The sequence below is a fragment of the Pleurodeles waltl genome, chromosome 2_1 (assembly GCF_031143425.1).
Source record: "Pleurodeles waltl isolate 20211129_DDA chromosome 2_1, aPleWal1.hap1.20221129, whole genome shotgun sequence".
NCBI lineage: Eukaryota > Metazoa > Chordata > Amphibia > Caudata > Salamandridae > Pleurodeles > Pleurodeles waltl.
The window spans coordinates 48,349,509-48,367,326 of NC_090438.1; the positions used below are offsets into that span (position 1 = coordinate 48,349,509).

The 17,818-nt window shown below is 48.3% G+C and overlaps 1 protein-coding gene across 3 annotated transcripts in view; it reads left to right on the forward strand.

Moving 5' to 3' along the window:
• LOC138261141 (phosphatidylinositol 3,4,5-trisphosphate 5-phosphatase 2-like) overlaps positions 1 to 17,818 on the forward strand; it is a 446,236-nt gene that overhangs the window by 310,986 nt on the left and 117,432 nt on the right. For all 3 annotated transcript variants that reach the window (XM_069209825.1, XM_069209833.1, XM_069209843.1), the window contains 2 exons: positions 9,096 to 9,212; positions 11,931 to 12,019. In XM_069209825.1, coding sequence (XP_069065926.1) covers positions 9,096 to 9,212; positions 11,931 to 12,019 — 206 coding nt within the window. The remainder of the gene's footprint in view (positions 1 to 9,095; positions 9,213 to 11,930; positions 12,020 to 17,818) is intronic.

Sequence of the window (17,818 nt, forward strand, 5' to 3'; positions counted from 1 at the left end):
ATATATATATATATATATATATATATATATATATATATATGTAAAACTTAAAGTTGAAGAAAAGTTATAGTTAGCAATACTTTATTATTTCTATACAAAAACAAAGGAAACTACACAAAAAATAGAAATTTGAAAAAGTTATAGTTATAAGTTAAGGTTATCATTTCAGCCCGTTCACAGCTTTCTAAAACTCATGCACCTTTGTACAGAGTGTTGTGAACTTGCTAGACAGAGTAAATCAACTATAATTTGCCCTGCTACCATGCACAGTGTTGTCATAAATGATGCCATTTGAGATGTCACAAGTCTTGTTATGAATGCTATGATTTAACATGCTATAAGTGAATGAAATATAACAGTGTATAAACAGTGCATGGTGAAGGCTCAAGCTGTATTTGATTTACTCTGCCTAATGAGTTAACAACACCCTGTAGGAAGGTGCGCGAGTTCTAGAAAGTTTTCGGCGGGCGGAAATTATAACTTTCAGTTAGAACTATAACAATGTTCAGAATGGGCCAAAGGCTAGTCCAAAGTACAAAATAGCCACATGGCCACAGGGCACAGTCCAAGGCCCAACTTGACTCCTGATAACTTCCGGAATCCACTGTTCAGGGGCATCATGTTGGAAATGGGCAGGCACCTCAGGGGGAAGGGGTGGGGGGCACCTCAGCTGAAGTGGGTAACTTGCCCACTGGTTCTGGAGGGGGCTACATGCCCATTTGTCTTTGCTGGGGAATGCAAGGCCACAGTCTCTGAAGTGGGTAACTTGCCCACTGGTTTTGGGGGGGGGGCTACATGCCCATTTGTCTTTTCTGGGGAGTGCAAGGCCACAGTCTTTGAAGTGGGTATCTTGCCCACTGGTTCTGGAGGGGGATCCGTGCTCATTTGTCTTTGCTGGGGAGTGAAAGTCCACATTCCCTGAAGTGGGGATCTTGCCCACTGGTTCTGGAGGTGAGGGCTGCTGTGTCTCTGCTGGAGTGGGCCTCTTGCCTTTCATTGGTGGTTGAGTGGGAACCTTCCCTTTCATTGGTGGTGCAGTGGGAACCTTCACTTTCTTTGCTGGTGGAGGGGGAATCCACGTGTCCCCTCTTGTGACGGGTCCCCTTGGCCTTTGAAATGTCACTTGTGTCCTTGTCTCCAGGACTAGGAGTTGCCTCCACTGTTCCCGTCTCCTGTCCCTTGCTTTTCACCACCCTAGTCCTCCCTTTCTGAGCCGGAGGTGTGCTCTCAATAGGAGTGGCAGCTGTCACACTCTGGGGCCCCTTCGTGCCAGGAGCTGATGTATTGATGGGAGCAGTGGCAGACTGTTTGGCTGAGGTGCTGGGCTGGGTCGTTTGGACCCTGCTCTTACGGGCAGGACGGGGGTGGAGGGGAAGGGAAGAGGCCAAGTTGGGCAAGGAAAAGCTTCTTAGGGATGTTGGTGCGGGATGTGGGAGGAGGTATAGGAGTGGAGGTTGAGGGAGTGGTTGTCGGAGGTGTACGTCTGCTGGACTTTGGTGCAGGTGCATGGACAGTGTGCATGTGTGAGGTGGATGGCTGTTGGGTGTCTGAGTGCATGTGTTTGTGTCTCTTGGGGGGGCAGACAGGGTGGGGAAGGACAAAGGAGATGCGTGTATTGATGTTGTGGTGGTGTCTGCAAGTGAGGTGTGTGTGCTGCTTGATGTGGTGATGGTGGTGGTGGCTGTTGATGTTGTGCATGCAGATGTGAGTGTGGATGTGACTGTAAGGGAGGAGGGGGAGACAGTGGAGGCAGTGGATGTGGTTGTGTGTGCAACTGTTTGTTGTTTTTGTGAGTGCTGAAGTGTGCTGCCTGTGTTTGACCGTGCTACTCTTGTGTGATGTTTTCTGTGCAAGCTTGTCTGTATCTGTGCCTGGGATGGGTTGGGGTTGAGGAGACGGGGCCCGGGAAGTGGTAGTTGGGGGGGGACGGTAGGAACAGGGACACTGGCTGCCATCAGAGAGGAGGCCAGAGCATGAAACAATTTCTGTAGGCCCCCAACCCACTTTGGATGCCCTACAGGTATGAACTGCATTGCTGCATCTGGGATGCCAACCCCTGTATGGCATGCACAATGGTTGACTGCCCTACAGAGATGGATCTCAGGAGGTCAATAGCCTCTTCACTGAGGTCAGCAGGGCTCACTGGGGCAGGGCCTGAGGCACCTGGGGTAAAGGAGATGCCCACCCTCTTGGGTGAGCGGGCACAGGCAACTTGATGGGGGCTACTGGGAGGGCGGTGCTGGTACGGGGGTGACGGCTGTACCTGAAGCTGGGGTGGTTCCAGAGGTGTCTGCCACCACCAGGGAGCTTCCATCGGAGGAGGAATCAGAGTCAGTGTTGTCACCTCCTGTCTCTGTCGTGGTGCTCCCCTCGCCCTCCGTCCTACTGGTCCCATCGTTTTTGGTGGACTCTGCCTCCTGGGTCCTGTGGGATGCAGCTCCCTCAGTCGCCGGTGCCCCTGCTCCTCTGCCAGATGATGCTAATGCACACATGGACAGGATGACAGAAGAAAATGGAGGGGGGAGGGAAAGGGAACGCTGGGTCAATCACAGAACCAACACCACAGTTGGCATACACATTACCATCACACACAGGGATTCAGGATTGAGCACTATGCATCGCACTGGCATTACATTGGCTAAGTGCCACAGCAAGATGAGAACCAACCACCTCCAAATGCACCCCTCCTGGGACTCAATAAGCCCTGTCTGACATGGAATGCTACCTATCTAGGTTACCAGATTTTGCTATACACCCATTTACCATGATCTGGATCACGCAGCAATGGCTGAGCTAGCATTAAGGGGCACCCACTAACTGAAACCCACCACCAGGATCCCATGCCACCCAAAAATAATTGTTGTCACACTCGCTGTACTCACCCCCTTGTGGCTGCTGTGCTGTCCTCAAGTGCCCATCCAGCTCTGGGTAGGCCACCGCCAGCATGCGGGCCATCAGTGGGGTCAGGTTCTGACGGGCACACTGCCCTCGTTGGGAAGTCATCCCCAGCTGGGCCTCCGCATTTTTCCGGGCCCAGAGCCTCAGGTCCTCCCACTTTTTCCTACAGTGGGTGATCCGCCTGCTATAGACCTCAAGGTTCCACATGTCCTTGGCGATGGCATACCACAATCCCTGCTTCTGATGGGTGCTGACCTGCAGAGGTAATACAGACAGGAGGACACCATTAACCATACAATCCAGCCTGTCACACATATGGCCCACAAATACCATTTCCATCTCTGTTGGCACACACATCATCCGGAGCACTGCATGTACACTATCACCAGACATACCCCCCACCCAAATGACATACTGCCAGCACACACATCTCCATGCAACCTTGTCACATGCATCGTGCCCATGTTGATCTGGAGGCCCATACAGCTGTCCATACAGGGGTAGGACCCCATCCACCAAGCACCCTAACTCCTCTGAAGTGAAGGCAGGGGCCCTTTTCCCTGTCACACGGGCCATGGTAGGATCCAGACACAAGTCACAGCAGCACAGGCTGTGGAGGTGTTGTCCTATGGACAGTCAGGAATCCAGTGACGTTTTAGACAGAAAATGGCAGTCACGTCCGCGGTGGTGTACACCATCACCGCTGCCGGTGATCCCCATTGGACACTGTACTCCATATAGCCCCATGTAAGCCAATGAGGAATCACATTGTCCGATTACATACATGCTCTATGTACACTGAGGTGGTGGTTCCATTGTTCAGTTTGTGACACCCTACTCACCCTTGTGTCTCTTAGGTACCTACCACTGTGGAGGAAAAGGAGGAGGAGACAAGACCCGGTGTACAGACCCCTTGTGGACTTGGCTACACTGGAGGACAGGCACATAATACTGACCTATAGACTGGTCAGGGCTACAATCACAGAGCTGTGTACTCAATTGGAGCCACTGGGCTCCCCTCTTGTGCAAGTTTTAGCAGTGCTTCATTTCCTGGCAACTGGTTCTTTCCAAGTGACATTGGGCGTTGCAGCAGGAATGTCACAGCTAATGTTCTCAATGGTGCTGGCAAGGATTTTGTCTGCCTTGCTCAAACACATGTGCAGCTACATTGCTTTCCCCCAAATGGAAGATTTGGCCACTGTGAAGGCTGGATTCAATGCAATGGGGCATATACCAGATATTATTGGGTCGAGTGACGGAACACATATTGCATTTGTCTCCCACCCCCGCACAATGAACATATATTCAGGAATCAGAAGAGTTTCCACTCACTAAATGTGAAAATAGTGTGCCTGGCAGGCCAGTACATCTCCCACGTCACTGCCAAGTATCCTGGGTCGGTGCATGACGCCTTCGTCCTGAGGAATAGCAGCATCCCAAATGTGATGGCACAGCTACAGAGGCACAGGGTGTGGCTAATAGGTGAGCCAGAGACCCCCACCAATGTATGTCAGTGTATGCCTTCAGGAGTCATCCCCCATAACATTGTGAAAGGCTAATGTTTGTCCCTCAATATTTGCAGTTGACTCTGGCTACCCAGACCTGTTGTGGCTCCTCACCCCTGTGAGGAATGCCAGGACAGGAGATGAGAATCGGTATAATGATGCACATGGGTGAACTAGGCGGATCATAGAACGTACCTTCAGCCTCCTGAAGTCCAGGTTCAGATGCCTCCATCTGACAGGTGCTACTCCGTGAGAAGGTTTTCCAGATAGTTGTAGCATGCTGCATGTTGCACAACCTGGCCCTCAGACGACATGTGCCTTATCTGCAGGAGGAGGAGATTGGAAATGCCCCTGTGGCAGCAGTGGACCATGAGGGCAGTGAGGATGAGGAGGCAGAGGATGAGGATGTGGACAACAGAAGATCAGTTAAACAGCAGTTCTTCCAATGACATACAGGTGAGACAGTGGAACTGACCATTACTCTAATTATTAATCCTTTCAGTGGGGCTGTTACATGATGACAGTCAATTCTTTTGCATCGCAACTGACTGTCACCTATGCCTTCTCATTTCGGAGATGTTGGTGTTATAACAACTGTGTACTGATGTGATGACTACAGACAGCTACAGGTCATTATTTGCATGCTATCACAGAGTCCAGGTCATTTGCACAAGATGTAACTGTTACCATAATTGCACATTTTCTTCACATAAAGCATTATCAGTCAAGTTGTGTTCAAGGGTGTTTATTGTAGTGAAGTTTATAGATGGAATATTACAATGGAATGGGGTGATGGTAGAGGTAAGGCCAGGGTATTGGTCCAGTCTGTTTGTAGCACAGGTCCTGTGTCCAAGGGGCCCCAGGAAGGGGAGCAAAGGCAGTTCAAAGTGGACAGGTTGACAGAGTGGGACACATGGGGCACATTCAGGAGGGTCTCATTTCCTGGCAGTGGTCTCGGTCTTGGTAAGTGTCTCTGGCATCTGTCTGGTCGCATGGAACGTTTGCGGGGTGGTTCACCTTCTGCAGGGGTAGGGATGCTGGTGGCCTGTGGGTTCTGTGGCAGGGCCTCATGTCCACTTACTGCAGCAGATGTGGTGGGCTGTTGGTTTGCTGTATATTCCCTCATTATGTTGGCCATGTCAGCCAGCACCCCTGCTATGGAGACCATGGTGGTGTTGAGGGCCTGCAAATCTTTCCTGATCTCCTGATGGTGTACCTCCTGCAGCCACTGGTTCTTCTGCATGATGTCAAGAATCTGGCCTATTGTTGGTAAGCCCCCAGGACATTAGTGAGTGCCTCCAGGATAGTCGGTTCCCTGAGCCTGGCCTCCCCCTGCCACACAGCTGTCCTCCCAGTGTCCCTGTCCCCCTGTGCCTGTGTCCCCTGAACGGTGTTTCCACTGCCACTGACCCCAGGACCCTGATTGTCTTGGCTGTGAGGTGTGGACTGGGGTCCCTGTACAGGTGGGCACACTGCTGACTGACGTGTCCTTGGACAGAGGTGTGGGGATGTTGGGTGGGTGCTGTGGTGTTGGATACTGAAGGGGAGGCTCTGTGGTGGACTGGGAGTGGGCTGGGTTGGCCGACTGACCAGTGGTCCCTGATGGGCCAGGAAGTTCATCCAGATCCAGATGTCCAGAGTCACTGTCATCACAGGGGGCATCTTCTGTTGGGGGACTGGATAGCCATGGCACCTTCTCGCCGCTGGGATTGGCTGGGGCTCCTGTGGGGATGTAAGTGATGTATTATGCATCATGTCTGTGACATATCCTACATCCCTAGCTTCCCCTATATGGTTGCTGTTGCCCTGCCATCTTTGTTTGTGTATGGTGGTGGATTGTGGGATTGGTAGTTCGCAATGCTGTGCATGCATAGGTGGTGGGTGTACATGCAGGGCTGGGAGGGCTGTACATGCAGTGGGTATGGCATGCAGGGCTTGGCATTGGGGTTAGTCATATGTGTAGGTGCACTGTGTGAGATGGAGTGGAGTGATGGGAGTCAGGGTGAGGGGGTGAGAAGGCATGCAGGTATGGGGGGGGGGTGATAGGTCGTAAATGTTGACTTACCAGTGTCCAGTCCTCTGGCAACTCCAGTGAGTCCCTCAGGATGCAGTATTGCCAAGACTTGCTTCTCCCATGCTGTCAGCTGTGGAGGAGGAGGTAGGGGTCCACCGGCAGTCCTCTGGCTGGCGAGCTGGTGCCTTGCTGCCATGGAACGTATCTTCCCCCGTAGGTCGTTCCACCTTTTCCTGATGTCGTCCCTTGTTCCTGGATGCTGTCCCACCGCGTTCACCCGGTCCACAATTCTCCACCATAGCTCCATCTTCCTTGCTTTGGATATTTGCTGTACCTGTCCTCCAAAACAGCTGTGGCTCTACCCTGACTATTTCCTCCACCATGACCTGCAACTCCTCATCAGTGAAACAGGGGTGACTTTGTGGGGACATGGGTGTGGTGTGGTGTGTGTTGTGCAGTGGGTGTTGAATATCGTGGTGTGGTGTGGGGTGCGTGACGGATGGCTGGGTGTTAGTGGTGTGTGTAGTTGTGTCTGTGATTTGCGTGTCTGTTATTTGGGTGGCCATTCTGACTGCGCCGGTGTGTACCGCCAATGATTTACCACCGTTGAATGTCCGCCGTGGTGATTCGTGGGTCATAATGTGGAGGACATTGTTTTGTTGGTGTGACGGTGTGGGTGTTCGTACCGGCAGTTTAACATTTACCTTTGGTCTGGCAGATATGTGTTTGTGGCAGGGTTCTGTCGGTTTAGTGTGTGTGTGTCATAATCTAGTGAACGGATGTTCACCTCCGCGACGGTATGTTGGCGGCCGTCACCTCGGCAGTAAGTGGGATTTACCGCCAATGTCATAATGAGGGCCTTAATCTTTAAGGGACAGATGTACAAAGCATTTTTCTGATTTCAAGCACCCCGATTCACAGAATCAGGTCATTGCAACCAATACAATGCTTTTTCCAATGTACAAAATGCTATTTGGTAACTTGTTACCAAGTCGCGTTTTGCATTTGTGTTTTGGTATTCGGAAGGGGGGGTGTACTTTGGTCGTCCCTTCCAGCTATGGAATCAGTATGGTATGTATTAGTGTTTTGGGACTAAATTCTCGTTCCAAAAGAGTAATACTTTACCACCATTTTAAAAGTGGTGGTAACCCATTTGCAAATGCGAAGAGGTTCGCTTGAGACCCATTCCCATTTGAGAATGATGAAAAAATATTTTTCAAGGATAGGCAGTGGTCCCATGGACCTGCCTACTCTTAAAAAATGAATCTTCAAAGTTTCCTTTTTTTATTTTAAATGTATTATGTTTTCCGTTAAGGAAAACGGAAGCATTACAAAAAAGATTGATTTATTAAAAAGCAATCACAGATATGGTGGTCTGCTGACCTCCGCAGTCCCCCATCCCTATGACAGCTGTGATTCCTAATGAGTTGCAAATGCGACCTAACTCATTAATATTCATGAGGTTGGTTGATTTGCTACCTACTAGGAATCGCTGTTTCGGAAAAAAATCACACATTAGGAATACCAAGTCCCTAATTGCAATTTGGAGATAATCGCAATTAGGAGATTGGTATTCCAAATGTTTGTACATCTGCCCTATGTCTCTTAAAGGGTTTGTAAAAGATCGTCCCTAGGATATTCTCCCAATAAGATCTGCCCTTAAGATAGTCTCTCTAAAGGACCCTTTGTTCTGCACTTTCAAATCTCCTGGTGGTGCCCAGATTCAAGAAAGCAGCAGTGGGAGGGAGAAGCTTCTCGGAAGTTGGTCCTAAGTTATGGAACACTGCCCTAATAGATTTGATTGTTCACTGAATTGGTTCCTTTCAGGAAAGCACTAAAGGCGTGGCTCTTTAAGTAGGCATTTTAATAGACTGATCTAATGTCTGCCTAGTCTTCACTCCTGGTTACTCCCTTAGATTGTCTAGCGCCAAGGCACCTCTGGGTGAATGATGGACTTTAGAAATATCCTGTAATATTGCATAACATGTTCAGGACCGCCAGTGAAAGCCTGGTGAATGGATTAGTTATCTCCACACGATGGGGAAAAAACCTCCAAGTGCATTGGGGCCATTCATTTTTTTGTTTTAGAAAAACAAAAAAGTTTGCTGTTAAAAAACAAAAACCTTGCTTTGCGAGTGCGTTGAACATGGTGCCCACACAGCACAGCTTAAGTGCCTTCAACTGAGCCACCTGCCTGGTGGAGACCTCTATATATGGGGCTGGGAAACTACGTACAGCTCAGTGCCGCACACCTACATCCCTGCAAAGTGTCACCAGACATGTGGGAGACCTTGTCGAAAGAGATCTCCTCCTGGCTTGAGTTGTATGTTGAGTCAAGACAATTGATGATCTTACACATCCATTATGGGACTACGTCAAGAGCTAGAAAAGTGATGGTTGCATCTTTGAACATGATGGAATGCTTGGCGGGATGAATATTGGAATGCAGGGTTGTTGACTGGTATTAAAGAGGCTTACATGGGAGTCCTCACCTGCCTACAAGACCACTGGAAGTTCCACCAGATGGAATGAATTGTTGGTTCTTGTTTTGGGTGATTCCTAGATTATACTTCTACCTTCACATTGACAACCTGTGTGATCTGAATCAGGCTAGAGTGTCTTCTAGTGCCTCAATACGTATATTAGTGATGGGTTAAAATTGCTCTTTCCCTCCCTAGACCCCAGCTCCAGCACAGAGACACCTGCCTGCATTGAGTTTGAGAGCATCGAGGCCATCGTGAAGACCAGCAGCCGTAACAAGTTCTTCATTGAGATCCATTCTTACTGCTTGGAGGGTAAGAGGGTGTAAAGCCCAGGTAGTGCTACTTCCATCTGTCACTCAAAGTTCTGCCTGTGCCTGCAAGTTGCAGCTTTCTCTGTCCGTGACCTGCAGCACTGTCTGTCGCGTCACTTGCAGCTATCTTGGTCTTATCCTATACATTATTCTGTGCCTGTCACCTACAGCAATGCATACCCCATCACATAAAGTATTCTGTCCTCTTACCCAAAACTAAGTTGTATAATTTACACTACTCTCTCTGCCTGTGACATTCAGCAGTCTGTCCCATCACATGTAGTGCATTCTCCTGTCACCTACAGCTGCCTGGGTCTCACCCCTTCTCTCCATGCATGTCCCCTACATCAAGGTCTCTTCTGCCCCTACTGTCTCTCAGATCAACAGTGTTTCCAAAACTGCTTTTTTCACCATAAAACTTTGGAAGAATATCTGTCAGCTTCTCTCTTTCTCTCATAAGGTCCAGACTATTATATCCCAGACAGTCTACAAGATAGGGCAATACTGGGGCTACTGAAATTCCCATGCACTGGCTAAAGTGAAGAAAAATGTGGCAGCTCGCCTACTGCTGCTCATGGAGCAAGAAGAGCTTATAAGGCGTGCCATGGCCTTGACTCACTGGCGTCCAGTGGAGCAAGGCCTTGGCATGTGCCGCTGGGCACTGCATAATGTGCAGCCGGGCTCATAAGAACAGTCACACCTGAAGTTCCGGCATGATGGCTCCACACTTCACACTGAGCAGGAGTTCAGGAAGGTGAAAGGATGCTGAAAGACCCTCTTTGGTCCTTAAAGCAGTCTTGTGCTACAGCTGAGTGTAGGTATCTGTCTCACCACAGAAACCCTACCTAACCCTTATGCACCCAGTTAAGACCCAGAGTGAGTATTCGCTTTCTCATACTGGCCTGGCAATAAGAGGCTACCTTTTGGCAATCAGGCAGTGTACACAAACATCTGTCAGACAATACTGTGCTTTGCCTGTGACCTACTGGTCTACAGATGTCTGTAACCTCTGTCACCTGAAGCACTGCTTGTCTTGCTCCCTATGCTGTGACCACAGGCCCAAAGCGCCCTCTCTTTCCTCTGTGCCTGGACTGCCACTTGCCGCTGTCTGCTGGAGGCATAGCTGCATATCTCCAATAGACCCAAAATCCAAGGTGATATTGCATTCTTGAAGAGGTGATACGCTGTGGTGCTTGTCTTCTCCAAAGGCATCAGCAAAGACATGTTCTTTAGCAACGCATCTTGGATGAGCCACAATTCATTAACAATGAACACAACAAAACCAAAATACATGTAATTCCAAGAAATAATTGTAGGAAGCCAAAAAAGAGTAAATGTACTCAAGCAAGCCCACTGAGTCGCTAGTCGCGTTGTCTGACAAGGGACCACACTGCAATCCTGCATGAAACTGCACAGCAGGAAATGTAAATAGAAATCATAAGTTGTTAGAAAAACTCATCATCCTAACAAGATCTCCGTTAAACTGGATATTTCTAGGTCCAACCAAATGGGAGCCAAAGCTGGGCTAAGATTTGTCTGAGGCTTTCTCTAATATTTCATAGGCGCTGATCTAAGAAACCATGCGATCTGCCCTGACAGTAGCATTGGTAAGAGATGGGCACTCTTGAGAGCATCACGGCAAATTCCACTAAGTAGAAAAAGTGGTAAGGTGTAAAAAATCCCTGAGGAGCAAGTTTATGTGGCTGGACAAAGTATAAATCCCTATTAGCAACCTGGTAATGTGTAAACAGATTACTGCGCTAGCGTCTGTGTTGGACCTGGCAGTGTTTTATCGTAGTTGGACTCCTATGTTTTACCTCCCCTGATTGTGGACGTAATTAGGGGGACTTGTCTTCTGTTTTTACTTCTTTTTACATTCAAACCAAATGGCAACACATCTTTATCCCTGTCTGTATTCATTTCCGAGAGTTGAAATAAACAGAAAAGATGTCTTTTGATTGCCCTTCCATCATACTGCCATGAAACCTTCCTGGCTAATGGCTTTGCAGAATGACATGTGGAAATTGTAAAAAGACATTAAAATTCCCTTGTTGGTAGCCTGGCTCTGCAGTCATTCCAGTCCTCCATTCATTTACTTTAGTGATCCACAACAACAAACATCTCCACTGGACAGGAACCCTGTTTCACTTTGGTGCTTGTGAATGGTGGTGATCAGGACCTGCTTGGACAACAGTTCTTTGCAAGAATAACTGAACTTCCTTGTCAGTGTCACAAATAGCTTCTCTACTCATCTGGGAGGCAGAAGGAGGTTTTGCCACAACATCACATCTCTGGATGATCTTCAATAGTTTGAGAGGCCTTGCGAATCCCCTATAAAAGGTGGACCATCACAAATATACCATAGATTCATATAGTGTGTATTTGGCCAATACATTACTATTTAATTGCAGCTCTGATGATTAAACCCATTAATCAATCTTCTCTTCTTTCCCACCTGGACCACCACCTTGTATTCAGAGTTGGAAAGACATTTTGAGAGTCGCATCACACTGAATTCTCACTGAGATAAGGTTGGAAGCTGGGTGAAGCTTGAATCAGCCCAAAGTTTTGGTTTCAGCAGAATCAGTTCTCCCAAGACCTCTGTCTTCCTTCCTTCACATCTTTCCTTTGCCTCTCTATCTCTTTACTCCACTTTTAAGTTATTACATTTCCACTCTCCCTCCATTTGACTCCCTGTTCTTGGAATTGTATCCTCCAGAGTACCAGAAGAGTGGGGAGAACTCATCGCAGAGCAGCGAGGTGACCGGGTTCCTGAAGCTTGGCTGGTCGGGGAAGCAGCTTCCGCTGGTAAGGAATGAGACTGAGTAGGGAGAAGATGGAAACAAATGTGACTGAGAGGTTGGGAGATAAGAGAGTGTGTGCACTTGTGTTTGTGTTTTATGGTTACTAGGAATTATGTTTGAGCTCAGTTGCTCCTTAATTCAGCTGCTTTCCTTGTGCGAAGGTGGGCACTTCAAGGACAGAATGTCTCCTTTTAGGCAGGCTGGCTGACCCAATGCCGGATTCCTGGTCCTTTTATGTTAGTTGAATGTTTCTCCAGAGGGAGGGGAGGATGTTACATCTCCTTGGTGAGGTTTTGGGAATTGAGAAGGCAGCCAATCAAAAGTCGTGTTGCCGTCATTCAACCTGGCAGGAGGCTGGCAGGCTTTCGATGACACTTTTAAGTCATGCAAGGAAGGGGTTAAAGACAACTCTTTCTCCTCCATAGCACAACAAGGAAAACTTTAGAATGGCTTGGAAGAGGTTTGATTTGCCTCTTTGTGGCCAGTACCTACTGGAGAGCAAGGGACTGTCCCGAAAATCAATCTATCAATCAGGATTTATAAAGCGCAGCTAATCACCCAATAGGATATCCAGGACTTTTCAGCAAAAAAGCCTCAGCACTGCCAAACAGTGAAGGACAGTAAGCGCTAACTGGCATCTCGATCGCCTTTGGACATGTGGTTATTCTACAAGGAGGACAACAAACATGACATGGTTCTCTCTCTAGGTGAGCAGTGGAGAAATAAGCAAGTGGGGCAGCCTGAGAGAATTTATGAGCTGTCCCACCCGTTGACAGAAATGGAGAAAAGAGCTTGCATCGAATTGGAGAGCCCAGATCGTTAGAGCTGCTGCCAGGGCCAGCACTCACACGCCCAGTGAGTTTCTTATCTCTCTGTGAAGAGGAAACAGGATTTTGAAGGGCCATAGGAGGGCAGCAGCAATGAATAGGACATTCAGAGGATCCCTCAGGAGAGTGCAGAAACAAGTAAGAAAGACTCAGTGGCCCTCATTTCATTCTGGCCTTGCTCATTTGGTTGGGCAGCCAATCCTTTCTGCCTCTTAAACATGGATATATTTCGGGTCACCTATTGTCTCCCTTTCTTAACAGTGGTCATAGTTCTTATCTTTACATTCACAGTCCACTGGGTTTGTAATTTTCCTTCTGAATATTGATCTGGAATAAAAACCAGGCCACTGTTGTGAATTGGTAGTGGCCAAGGCCCTTGCCTTAAGTCACTGTAGTGGCACCTCTTGTAGGAGTTTGTTGCAGAAACTGAGATCTCAATGCTTGGTTCTGCAAACTCTGGTTTTATGTGTTTAATACTGAGATCATGAAGGTATTCTTTAAAGTTAGGGGCCTGAAGTGAAGGCCTGTTATCTGTCTTGATCCTTCTCTTCTGAGAGGCGATTTGTGGCTATAATGTTTTCCAATATTGGTGTCACATTGCACAACAGAATAGAGTCCACCACCTCAACTATTGGGTACTTGGTGCTCACATCGATTACTATGAGGAGGTGGCGCCCATCATGTAGAGGGTTGCAGAAGTCCAATGAGTTGTTGCCCGTGGTCCTTTTCACTTTTCCAAGGTTGTATTAAAGCCTCCAGATTTCAGCTTCAACAGGGGCCAGAATAACTTGTTATTTTTTGCATATTATTGACTTTGATCTCTGATGTGTGTTGGAAAATGGGTTATTGGTAAGGGCAGGTAAGTACTTACACTTAGCAATAGGCCACTAACCTCCGCTTAGGTCCAGTTAGGTCTCAATAAATTAAACCCAGCTCAACCCTTGGTAGCTTGGAAACGAGCGACAAGGCTTAACTTAGGAGACATATAAACAGTAAATACGTAAAACACAAAACACAATAAAAATCCAACACCAATTTATAAAAATAGATTATGGGGGTAATTTTGACCTCAGCGGTCTTTTGTAAAGACCGCCGAGGGACTGCCGTGCGGAAGACCTCCAGTGGTGGCGGTTTGCCGCTCGGCCTATTATGACCGTTGGCAGCTCTCTGTCCTTTTACGGACAGAGAGCCACCAACAGCCATACTGGCGGGAAAGTGGAGGTTGCTCCACCTCCACCGCCACGGCAGCAGAACACCACCCAGAGAATCACGTCCTGTGATTCGGCGTGGCGGTGTTCTGTTGGCGTTGTGTGGTGTCGGCGGAGCTGCCCCCATGGCTCCCGTCCCCTCCCAGAGGATCGTCGGACCAGGTAAGTCGATCGTCCGTGAGGGGAGGGGGCAGGGGGGTGTTGTGTGTTGTGTGGGTGCATGGGGGTGTGCGTGTGTGTATGTAGAGGGGGTGTGTGAGTGCGTGTATGCTTGCGGGGTGTTGTGTGTATGGGAATGAGTGCGTGTATGTCTGTGGGTATGTCTGTATGGATGTGTGCGTGTATGTTTGTATGTGGGTGTGCGTGTCTGACTGTGTGTGTGGATGTAGGCATGCATGTCGGCGTGTGTGCGTGTAAGTGTGTAGGTGGTGCCTGCGTGCGTGTCGTGTGGGTATGGGTGATGTGATGTTGGGGGTCGGGGTGGGGAGGGGGACCCTGCCACCTTTGGGGGGTGGCAGGGGTGGTGGGAGGGTAGGGGAAGGAGTCGGGGTGGGGGTGAGGGGTGGGGGAGACCCCTATCAGTGCCAGGGAAGGAATTCCCTGGCACTGATAGTGCTTACCGCCATGGATTTCATGGCGGTTCAAACCGCTGGAAATCCACGGCGGTAAGCCAGGTCAAAATACCGCCAGCGGTATAGTGACGGCCGCCGGGCTGGAGACCCAGGTCTCCAGCCCGGCGGTCGTCTCCGCCCTGGCGGACGGAACGGAGAACCGGCGGATGACCATGGCGGTAACCGCCGTGGTCAGAATTCCATGAAGTAAGACCACCAGCCTGTTGGCGGTCTTACCGCCGGTTCTCCGCCTTCCGCCAGGGTCATAATGATCCCCTATATTTTTATATTTAAAATGACACCAAAACAATTAAAATCGTGTAAGGGTAACCGGAGATATGAATTTTTAAAGAATTAATGCTTTTTAGCGCTTAGAAACGAATAGCACCAATCTGGTCATCTGGTCACACCTCAACTGGGGCAAAGTCAAAGTTTGAGGCTGACCGCGATGGAGCCCTGCTTGGCTACAGCTCACGGGAGGCCTCGTTCAAAAGTTTACCTTTGGACTTAGTCGTTTTCTTGAAGATTTTCTTCAGCGGGACCAAGTTGCCAGTCCAATCCGACCTCCTGGAACTCTCTCGCGGATACATGTCATTTTTTCGAGATGAAAATCCTGTGACCAGGGTAAACTTGAATCTTGATCCGACGTCCCTGGAGCCCTCTTCTGATACTTTGCCTGGGAGGTCCCGGTCAACTTCCTACGTTCGGACTTAGTCACTTTTTCAGAGATTGTTTTCACCGGGATGAACATGCAAGTCAGGCTGGGTCAGGGTTGAGGCAAGCCAGCTACAGTTGCCGCGGCAGGTCGGTCCCTTTATGGAGCTTTTTTTCCAGAAGTTCTCCAAACTTCTGGATCTTCTTCCAGATGTTCCTTTAAGGTTCTTTTGAGGTCCACAGCTCACCACAAGGTTCCAGAAGCTCTGAGATGCTCCTTGAGGGTGCGGTCTACAACTCCCAGAATGCACCAGGCACAAACTCCTTTTTGGACACTGAACAGTGGTCAGCTGGTCAGTTTCTTCAGCAGTTGGTGCAGGGGACTCTGGTTAGCAAGTTTTCACCTGTAGCAAACAGGGAGTCCCTCCTTGAACCAGTTGAAGCCAGACAAAGTCCTTCTTGTGGTGAAGCCCAAGTGTGCAGCTGGTGCAGTCCCCCAGAGTGCAGTGTCCAGGTGCAGGTCAGTGGTCCAGCAGGGCAGTCCTTCTTCTTCTGTATTTCTTCCTTGTTGGAATATGGTAGGGATCTGAGGTGTGGGTGCAGGTCTGCCAGTTTTATCCTTGTTCCTGGGTGAAAAACAGGGGAGTCCTGGTTCTCCAATCAGGTGCAGGGTCCTTCTCCCTGTGATGACCACTTCCTGGTAAGTGTGGCAAACATCAATCCCAGGGAGCAACATTCCTCAAAAGTCTGTCATGGCTGAAAGTGATTTTTGGAGGTTACATCTGGCTGAGCCCACCCACTGGTGTGGCTAAAAATCTTAAACACACCCTTCTTCTGCCCTCTCCTAATCTAATCGGGGAGGACACCTAATTGTCTGGGTTTGCAGGATGTGAGGGAGGTGCTGGGTTACTCTAAATGTTCTTCCCTGCCTTTGAAGACCAGTTTGGCAGCCCTCCCCCTTCCTGCTTCCCCAACATCTCTTTGTGTTGAGCCAGGCCACTTCACACCTCATCAAGGCAGCCTGGCCAGGCTGTCAGAGTCTGGCCAATCAGAGCAAAGCAGCAAAACACTGCAGGGCTGAAGTTGGCAACTTTTCAGGTAAAGTTTAAAACTCTTTACTTGAACAAGTTATATTAAATCCAACAATTGTAAGTTGTGGGATTTATTATAACAATTAATTAAAATGACACTGGGCACCTCAGCAGTGCACCCATGGAGGCACCACCTATGCTGGGGTCCGTAAACCTACATGCCCTACCGTATACTAGGGACTTATAGGTAGGTTGACTTAGCCAATTATAATTTGCCTAATTTGCATACTCATTTTATACAGAGCACAGGCTCAGGGACTGGTTAGCAGTACCCAGGGCACCATTAGAGCCAGGAAAACACCAGCAAAAAGTGAAAAATGGGGGCAAAAAGTCAGGGGGCCTCTGCAATCAGCCCTGTTTTCTCACAATGTGCAAGTCACCAAATAAAAGCAGAAGCTAATAAATATTGCAGAAGAGAAGCTATGGGAGCAAAAGGTGCTAAAGGGGTCAAACAATTGACAGAAAGAAAGAGAAATGAGGACAGTGGCAATGGAAACAAGCACTGGCCATGGCAAACGGTCTTTCTTATTACTCAAAGTGTGTCTTCAGTCACTGATGAGTGTAATCACTCTAGAAGTCCTTATGAATGCATTCCTAAGCTCATACATCCATCCATCCTCCCATTGACTCATTCTTGCATTTAGCCCTGTTTCCTATCCACAATGAAACAGACAGTCAAATTCTCACAAGCATATGGAAGATAAAGTAAACATATAAAAGTAGAAAAAAGAAATCATACCACCACCTAAACTTGGAGGGTATATGCTTGCAATACAAAAATAAAATTAGACATAGTCACAGGTGACCAACGTGCTGTGGTATTGTACATAGTGGATCATTATTTTAAAATTTCCACCACAGGTGCAGCATTTAGAAGCAACGTGTTGGGCATCTTTCAATGGTCAAAATAATGATGTTCACAATACCATTCTTCTCAGGTAGCCACTCAGTAAATATTGTACTGGTCAGAAATCTTCAAAAGCTTCTAAATATGGTGGCCATCTTGGAACTGCAAAATTATACACTATAATACCATTCCAAGATGGCCATTCAGTTTGGAAATAGTGGCTGCAAGGATGTGGCACATTGCAGATGAAATGAGGTGCAAGTGAGCAGAATGGTATGACTGTCTGGGATGCTGCAGGATGCTGTGAAAAGAAGCGAACAAAAGAAACTTTTGAAAGGAAAAAATAGAAAACTAAAGGACTGGCCACCAGCCCAGACTATGAGGCACACTAATTTTCAAGGAGATGTGCACATGTGATCAAACCTGTATCATTTATCGTTGGTGTGTCAGCATAAGCAACCCTGGCCTATTGAATTCTGCTTAAACTTTCCCACACTGCATGCCTTGAGATTACAGCCAGAAATTTATGAATATACACAAAATTACTGTTAGCAAAACAATGTCC